Below are 9,834 nucleotides of genomic sequence, written 5' to 3'. Positions count from 1 at the left end.
CAAGATTAAAATTATGCACCAATCAGACAGAGGAATGTTTTATTTGTATTGTATATTTGTATTATATAATTGATTTGTATATGATATACACATAATAAATAGCATTTGTGTACAGTCATTAGCTACATATAGTCATTTGTAGATCTTATTTGTGTGTTTTTTTACTGCAAAAAAATAACATAAAGGCATTAAAGAGCGATTTCTTTGATTTTGCTCTCAGACACCAGGGCTATTTATCATGTTTAAATTGAACTATTATTTGTGTTCAAGCTTGTTCATTGACCTGACCGGTCAATGTTTGTGTGCATGTGCATGTATATTGGCACATACACACAAACCATCAGGTCATAAGGAACAGTGAACATGCTGCCTTATGACACACACACACACACACACAGACATTTTATCTCAGGAAGTCAAAGGGCTTTTGTGGTGCCAGCTTTATTTATTATTTAAGATTTTAAAGTGATGCTGTGATGTGCTGTAGCTGTGTGGTAAAGTCCACCGAGTCATTTCATAACCACCTTTCAGGGAATTTCCATTTTAATTCTAGCATTCACGCGCACACATGCACAAACACGGTCTCATTAAACTAATTCAACAGTGAGACACTGTAGGTCAGGAGTGTCTCTATCTGTGTGTGAGATAAACCATGTGATTCCTGTCATATTCTATGTGTTTACAGGTAAATGGCCTTAATTTCATCAAATCACTCCTTGAGTGTCCATGGCATTGTTTTCATGGGACGGGTTGCCAGGCAGCAAATTCTGATGGGGTCTAAATGAAAGATTCGTGTGTGTATGGTTGAGATGTACATACGATTTTTTTAGCTTCAAAGCGTTTCTGCCCTGCATACGTCTGGATTTATGAGAAATTGCGTTTCGTAAAATCAAATCTTTGCACATTTACTGAATCTGGAACATTTCAGTGTGGATTGTCTCACGAGTCATAATTCTGATTGCACATTTCTTGAATGTGTTAAAGGCACAGAAATAAATAATAAAGTTTCAAAATCGTGACAAACAAAACTGACTTTATAAGTAGACCTTAGGGAAAGTATAGACAGACATTGTATAACATCACCTTATAAAAAGGAAAAAAGTTATACTGTCCAACACATATTTAATTCCAATGTTTGCAAAAGCTTGTTTCTTATATACGGCCATGTGTTTGCATAAGATCAGTCAACTTTATGATATGCGCGTGTTTATGTGTTTGTCTGTCATTGTGAGGACCGGCCAGCATAACCCATAGAGAAACTGATTATTAAACAAACTAAATGATGCTTGTTTGAAAATGCAAAAAGGTTTCTGTAAGGGTCCTGTGTTTGGGTTTTGGGAAGAGAATATAACTCATTATGTCAATGGAAAGTCTCCACAAAACATACAAACCCAACGTGTGTGTGCGTGTATAAAGGTCAGTGTTTGCTCCCGCCGTGCTACAGTGATGCAGGGGTCCGGTGTGAGGTTATTAGCTCTGATCTCTTCTGACGGACACTAAAAGGTTCCTCTTCTCCTGGTGTCTCTGTTCTGTATAACACCAGTCACAGTCTGATCGGAGAGCACACACGAACACCCCTGTCGACATCTACACACACACACTTTTCTCCAGACTGTACTTCATCACAGAGCATTAGCATGAAACTCTGATTTATGAATAGACAGACAGACGGACTTTCATTGTATGTTGTACCGGACTGCTCAATGTAGTCTTGAATCGTGAATCTTGACAGACAGATTCGGGCTTAATTTATGTGTGTATTTAGAATGAGTTGCTTTCTTGTTTCTTTTATTTGTAATATTTTTCATTTTATTATAGTTCGTTGTCTTTCTTGTTTGTTTGTTTTTCATTTATTTTTCATTTTCATGTTTATTTGAGGTAACCCTAGAATGATCATCAAAAAAGATCATTTTGAAATGATGCTTATTTAGGGTGTTAGGGTATCATATGGCGCATCGTTTTCCTCATAACTCAGTATAGTTTCAAAGATAAGACGAAAATGTGTTGTTTACAAAAATTTATTCATACAAATTTTACAACACTGCGTTTTTTTTTTTGACATTTATAATGGACACCTCGTGCAGTTCCCATACGATATTACACTAATGATCAACACAAGACACAGATTTATTCATCTGGAGATTTATCTTAACGTTGAAGTTAGGCTTCGGGCACTGTCAGTCTCTACACACACAATGAATCTCAGTGAATGCTATACAGGACACAGCGTGTATATTGAAGCTAAACCAGATAACAGAGAACGGTTCAGGGAGTGGAATGAAAACATGGTGTAAGCAAACGTTACGCGATACTAACGATCCAATGAAATAGGAGGCATGTGAGCAGGTGATTGCAGCATTGAAGGGCCACTAGCATGCCATCTGAAATTGGTGGCCATTTTAAAGACGAGGAAAAGGCACCCAAGACGCCCTCCTGTGTCACAAAGCCTGCAGGAGAATGCAGAATTAAACACATTGATTTCACCACCCTTTGACACACACACACACTCGTACACACTACAAACACGTACACGTCAAAAGACCTGTTTGTTGGTTTATTTTCCTTTCATATAGGCCTTTGCCTCAAAGTCATTCAATTATGACATCAGCTCTCGCCGTCTCCCCAACACTTTTGAAAATAAACCTACACTTTCCGCACCTTCATAGAAATAGATTGAAATACCATATGGACTTTAATCAGTTCTGACAAACACACGCATTCATAAACGGAGACTTCACATTTTTTTGAGAAGTTGTACCAAACACAAGCAGCGTTTCAATCTGAGATGATGTGTTCTTCACCATCAGCAGTTTTGGGTTGCAGCGTTAATAGAAGTTTACATTAACAGTGAAAATAGTAAATCAGCTTTGTGCAAGAAAGAAGGAAGTATGAAGAGGCTTGTAAGACGTAAGCCACAGGTGATAGTGGGGAGGACTTGACGGGAGTAAAAGAGCATGGAAGAGGCAAGCGACGCCGGGTACCGAACCGTGTGCAAACTCACCGAGAATTCAGGCGGGAACTGCTTCAGCCAATCCAACAAAAAAGCCTCAATCTCATCCCCATCCGGGAGCACATCAAAGTCTATGTCTTGTAGAATTTGGTGCAAATCTAAGTCTTCGTGGCTGTTGCAAATAAAAACACTACACTCTTAATGTCAGGCGTGAGAAATGAAGGTAACATTCAATGCAGCGATTGTCTTTGCGACTATTTATTTACACAGGCGCAAGCATACCAGGTACAATCACTTCCTTTATTTAAATCAATAAAACAAACAAGCAAACAGGTAAATGCTATAGTTTGGTCAGACTAATCGACTGGTCCACAAGGCAGATTTGTTGTATTGTTCAGGTGCTTCAGTACAAAAGAAAAACAATATTATTATCAAAATATTCATTTTAATGTCTTCATACATAAATACACGGCTAACACTTTATAATAAGATCTCATTTGGTAATATTAGTTAATGCATGAACAAACAATGAGAAATATACTTCTTACAGCATTTATTCATCTTATTCATGTTCATATTTGTTCATTCGTGTTACCAGCTATATGTGCCAAGATCAATAAATGCTGTAGATGTGTTTTTCATTGTTAGTCCATGTTATCTAGTTAACAAATGCAACCTTATGTAAAGTGTTCCTAATACAGATTAGTTTTAGAGGACACATGGTGTGAGTGACTTGCAGCAGGAGCTGTACATACAGGATAGTTTTGTGGATATATGTGAAAAGCGCTACAAATAGGCGAGCCGCCGTCCTTTGCTTCTATATCTCTGTCTATACCTTTTGCCCAGGACTGCGGCCAGATACTTCTTGACAGCCATTTGCTTCCGATAGCGACTGTAGCTGTCCGTGAAAACCCCGTCCGAGTGGCGCTTGGACAGCGGCTCGTCCTCCTCTATCGTGTTGCCTCCTCTGCGCAAAGAAAAGACAAACGCCAACGCGTCACACTCCAGCATTTTTATATACAGTACTTCATAAAAAGTCGCGTTTGTGCTGGAAATGCGCCACGGGAAGCAAAGTAACAATTACGCACCGTTTTTGCGTCTTTGTGCAGACGCGTCAGAAGGACGTCTGGGGTCGCGTTTCAGAACGTGGGTGAAGTTAAATAGTTTACATCAGTTTGATATTTTAACGTAGAGAGCTTAAAAGGCGTCTTGCGCTATGTTGCGTTCAGCCTTAACTGTTTGTAAGCCCGCGCGCTCTGCGCGTAACCTCCATTTGTTCCGTAATAAGATACTTATTTTTAAAGAATATAGATAAGATAGAGAATTCTTTCAGGATGTATTTGACGCATGCACACTTCTAAAGCACATAACGAGCATACATTGTTAGGCTATATTAACAACAATAATAATATGGAACTTGATCTGAAGTGGGGCACCTGGAAAAATAAAGGTGCTTTTTATAGTCTGTGAAACTTTTTTCCCACTACTAAGAACATTTTTGCGCAATAAAAAGGATTAATGAATGTAAATGTTCTTTATGGAACCATACAAATAACCTTTTACTGCCTTAATTTTTCAGATTGTAAGATTTTGCTAAAACTCCCAGCACAATCATGATGTCAGACAAGGAGCTGGAAGTGATGCTATGAGATAATGATGTTCTTACCCCACGCGTTTTGCCATCAGTGCATGCAGGTATTTCCTCGCCGACATCTGGCCGAGCGCTTTTCTGTATGCTTTATTAAACATCCCGTCAGCGTGCCTTTCCATTCTGCGCGACCAAATGACAAACAGAGAATGTCCAGTAATTTGGAAACATAAAAAGACGCACATTATATCTTTCAAAACGCTGATCAAACATCTTAAAAACGCAATCGTCGCTTATGACGCAGAGAGGGTCCCGTTTCGGCAACGAGAGTTCTGCTATTCACCTTTTCGAGGGAGGATAATATAACGTGTACGTGTCGTCAGTAACTGAAGGAGAGCTTGCAAAAGAAATCTGGTCACTGTCAAAGGTTAGATCCGGTAATGAGTTGCCGTCCTCGAACCCCTCCGTCTCCATTCTGCAACGAGACACTGAGTCATTTCATACAGAAGTATATAACAGCCATAGCGGTACAGGTGTTACTGCAAATGTTTAACGCATATTGCAAAGCAATTCTTTAATTGATCAGTGATAATTTTTTTATTCGTGGCACGGATTAAACACAAGACTAAGCGAAAATCCAATAATACTCTTGCAATGTATTATTAATTCTGGCAATAAAACCCAATTAAACCGAACAACCCAAATAGCGCCAAGGGCGCACGGTACGGGTCTGGTGCTGTAGGTGAGACAGATCTTACCTGACGTTTGGATAGCTGAGAGGGGAACATACGCTGCAGTGCACGAGGAGTCCGTAAATGAAGAAAGCTAAAGTCGTTTTGCTGCTTGTCATCATTCTGCAAGAGAAATGCACACATTAGTAAACTATATAATTGATTGGAAACCATCAATTAACCTAAGAGATCACCATAACTATTCGATCTTGCAAAACTGCATTACTCCCACTGTTGCAATGACCTTCTGTAATCTCTTAACTGGAGCAGCAGGTGTCTCTTAGATCATGGCACAACTACGAGTTTGCCAAGTTATTGTTCGTCTTGAAAAAGGCACAACTACTCCTAATTCTTTATCACACTGTAAATGGTCCCATCTCAAAAGAAAACGGTTCAGATGAAAATGCCCTTTCAGTAAAAAGTACGTCACATACCCACAGCAGCGCACGGATGCTGTCCAGTGGAGACTGCAACCGGAGGAACGAGATCAAATCTCAAGATCGGTCTCTCTCGCTCTCTTACTCACAATCTCTCTTTCTCTCTCTCAGACTGATCTTTCAACTTTTCTATGCGCCCTTTATAATCCGTGTGCAGCACAAAACGCAAAAAGGGTCTTTCCTCAGATCTGCGTAATGAGAGTAGATCGGATAGAAAACGAGCGCTTACTTGTCTCCATCTCTCATTTGTGTTTCATTCTTCAGCCCTTTTCATTCCCCACGTCGGGCATCACGTCGACGTCATCGTCCCTTACTATGGAGAAATCACTGTACTTTTCCCTTCCTCGTGTCATAAAGTTTATTTTTGGCCTCTAGGAAAAAAGAAGGAAATCTCAGGTGAATATAAATATTTGTCAGGATGTGAGTTGTGGACGTCTCATTTGGCCCTTTGTTGTTCTTCATAATTCATCTTTAAATGGTAGGCCTACTATTTTTTTATAAATTGACACTTAAAATGAATTTAATAAACCAGAGCAAGATCTTAATATTATCCAAATGTGTGTGAAAAAAATAATTTGCATGAATGTTAAGCGATGAATATACATGTATACGCAGTATATAAAAACTTGAGAAATGTTCACACTCTCATGTGCGTCAGTGAAATATGTGACATTAGGCCCTTATCAATACAAAGCAGAAAGTTTTGATTAATTGTTTATGTTCAGTGCGTGCATGAAAACTTTATTGGATGAATCACCCTGCGTATCAGAGACATGTGCTTTGACGTCATGTGACGAAATGACGGCTCCAAAAGCCCATTGATGAGTCGGAATGTGACGCACTACCTCATTTATTAAACCGAGGTGGCGTGTGCCACCAAGTGTTTAAAACTGGAAAACGCACTTACTTACTTACAAATCTAACTTTATGATTTATGTTGTGACTAAACAAATAGCTAAATCAAAACGTGTCATATTTTCTCGCCTTCATAGTCACACTAGAATTTACAAAAATGATCTGGTCACATCTATATTCATGCATTTCAAATATATTTTTATTTAATACATTTTATCTCTGTAATGAAAGAAATACTCTATTCGCACAGTTTTATTTTACTCTAAAACGAGTTTAGTATATACGGCCGTGTCCCTTTCAGAGGCAGTTTTTCTGATTTTGAAATGTACTATTTACAGGTATGTGTTTAAGTAAAATGATCATTTTTGTTTGATTCTGTAAACTACTAACAACCTTTCTTCCAAATTTCAAACAAAAACAGAAAATAAAAACTGGAGAAACATTTGAAAATAACAGAAAAGATGCTCTGTATGTTTTTCAGATCTCAAACACTGCAAAGAAAACAAGTTCATATTCACTGTTAAGAAATACAACAGTCACATGTCTACATGTATTTAGGAAAAGTTCAAAAGAAAAAATTGTGATCACCTGGATTTTTATCACAGTTTTCATGTCATGCTGTCAGTCTTTCACATTGCTGTTGGATTCAACACTTCATGTCACTCCTTAAGTTTAGATTTTGTTAAAGTTTAACGGACACTGGACTGGAATGACCACAATACATCTAGAAATTCTGATTTGAAATGAAAATGTGGAATGGTCTCTTGATTTTATCCGTGGTTGTATATATTAGAACATATTATTTATGTGCATTTACAGAAACGTATTTAAAGCCACTTTAAAACTGCATGCAGCTATTACTACATCCAATGATGTTTTATTTGCACACATTTTTATAACAGCTGGGCCGGGATGTAACATGCACACGGAAAGAAAGAAACAATTCTGGTTTATAATTAGATTCTGCAAACTGCTGAGAAATCCCCCAAGAGAGATACTAAAACAAAGACGCTTAATTTAATCATGTCAAAATACTGCTTATGTTCCACAGAGCTTTGTGGTCAGCTCCAAACAAACACACACATATTGCCCATAATTAAGAGCTGATTGCATCATAAACTGACTGACCACTTCTGTCCGGTGCAATAACCTGTGTTTACATTTTCAACAATGGCTCATTTCAACATATGCTTCTGTTTGCAATGTCTTAATTTGTAAAGTGTGTGTGCGTGCGTGCGTGCGCGCGCCAGTGTTCTTTGAGGCAAATATGACGTTAATTTAATTCGTGGAGAGTGTGGTGCTGTAATGTAAACATTTGAAAACAATATGGTGCAAAGAGTGAAGCAATATACTTGTTTTAATTGAGAAGATTTCTTACATTATGACATTAAAATGACCTCTTCATTCTTTTATTTTCTCACACGTTCTCATAATTTCTTTCTCAATGGAGAAAAAAATGGAAGAATAAAGTTTCTTCAGTTGTTCTTTGCAGCAACATATTCTATAAAGAACTCTTCTCGTATCATGCTGTATAGGGTTCTTCCTTAAAAAAGAGAAATCACAGACAAGATCTCAGTTATTTCTGCTGGACATCCATGAGATTAAATGAAGAGCCACTTTCTCATCCGTGTCTCAGTACCCGGTCACGCTTTATCAGCAGGGAAAACAGGAGAGCGGATCCATGTGCAGTAAGTTCTTATAATACATCCCCAAACTGAGTAAAATCCACAATTTAAATAAGGATCATGGCAAGGTAACAAGAGGAGACAAACGGCGTAACAACAACAACGATCGCTAAAGCACAACTGAACAAAGGGGCAATATACAGTATTTTAAAGCAGAAGAGACAAACATGAAATAAGACACAGATGAAACCAGTTACGATAACGAGACACAAGGCATAATGGGAAATGGAGTCCTATAAAACACAAGCAGAAACGGAGCACTATGGCGCCCTCAGGTGGCGAACAGAGGCGCCAGCAACAGGACGTGACACCGTATTCACAAAACATTTTGTCGTACCACTAAAGTTCTCCTAAATGGCAGTAAAAGTTTTTAGTTAAGAGTTTCCTCTTTAAACCTATTTACAACGCTGCTGAAAACAACTTTTACTAGGGAGCAGAAAGAAACTTTAAAGAGATAATTCGCCCAAAAATGAAAATTCTGTCATGAATTACTCACCCTCAGGTTGTTCCAAACCTGTATAAATTTCTAGATTTCTAAAGATATTTGGAAGAATGTTAGCAACTGACAGTTCTGGGACATCATTGACTACCATAGTAGAAAAAATTAAAATGGTAGCCAAAGGTGCCCCAGAACGGTTTGCTTTACTAAATTCTTCAAAACACAGAAGCCTTTTGTTTTCAACAGAACAAAAACAAACATACAGGTTTGGAACACCTTGAGGGTCAGCCTAAATGATGACAGAATTTTTATTTTTGGGTGAACTGTCCCTTTAAGCTTATAGAGAAAGTCGAGGTTGACCTTATTGTTATGGATGATGTCAGCAAGTTTAGATACTATGCCCACACTGATTGGCTGGCGGGGATGCGTCTCAGAGCCCTTCGGAATGAAAGATTTCGAGGGGTAAAACTGATGGACACTTCGCGCCCCCGTGATTCTTTGCGTGGCGACGGCGCCTCCTTATGTGCACGGGATGATGACACAGAAGGGCACTTCGAGAAACAGTTGTTTGGTCCCCTACCCCCTTCAACCCTTTGAAGCTCTCACTCCAGAGGGTAAACGCTTTGAAGGGCTTAGGGCATAAGGGATGTGCCCTTCGGAATGGAACACAGGGTGTGTCATATAAATATTGTAGAACAAAGTATCACGTTGCCATGTTCACATAAAGACACCATGTTCAAAGTCTGATTCATGATTATCATACTTATCATCATCTTATTTAAAATGTGAACATGCAAAAAGGTTTGTCTGAGGGTTAGGGGGTAGAATATACAGTTTGAACCTGTAAAAGCCACGACACCAAAAAAAAGCTAACGTGTGTTTCTGAGTTTGGCATGGTTAGATGGGATGGGGGTGGGTGGTCCGGGGGGCTCATATAACCTCATGCACAGAGTGGATGGGAATTGCTGGTGTTCAATATATTCTTTCATTTTGGATTTGTTTTGTTCATCTATTCTCATATTCCATTGTACGTCTGTTACATTTCTTAATAAATGCCGTTATTTACTATTCAGTACATTTATTTGTTTTTATGGCCCGTTATTCATATGCCCCACCCACCCAAAAATGATCAAAACCAGATGTGCATGT

The 9,834-nt window shown here is 38.6% G+C and overlaps 1 protein-coding gene across 1 annotated transcript; it reads right to left on the bottom strand.

Moving 5' to 3' along the window:
• Positions 1 to 1,989: 1,989 nt before the first annotated feature.
• adcyap1a (adenylate cyclase activating polypeptide 1a) lies at positions 1,990 to 5,959 on the bottom strand. Its single transcript, XM_057348327.1, has 7 exons — positions 5,936 to 5,959; positions 5,297 to 5,392; positions 4,882 to 5,013; positions 4,617 to 4,721; positions 3,786 to 3,917; positions 3,002 to 3,122; positions 1,990 to 2,447 (listed from the first exon to the last, which is right to left on the bottom strand). The coding sequence occupies exons 1-7, from the start codon at positions 5,950 to 5,952 to the stop codon at positions 2,439 to 2,441; spliced, it is 612 nt and encodes a 203-aa protein (XP_057204310.1). The 5' UTR covers positions 5,953 to 5,959; the 3' UTR covers positions 1,990 to 2,438.
• Between the last annotated feature and the right edge of the window lie 3,875 nt (positions 5,960 to 9,834).

This window comes from Triplophysa rosa, linkage group LG1, assembly GCF_024868665.1.
Source record: "Triplophysa rosa linkage group LG1, Trosa_1v2, whole genome shotgun sequence".
Taxonomy (NCBI): Eukaryota; Metazoa; Chordata; class Actinopteri; order Cypriniformes; family Nemacheilidae; genus Triplophysa; species Triplophysa rosa.
This window is presented reverse-complemented; position numbering and strand designations above follow the sequence as displayed.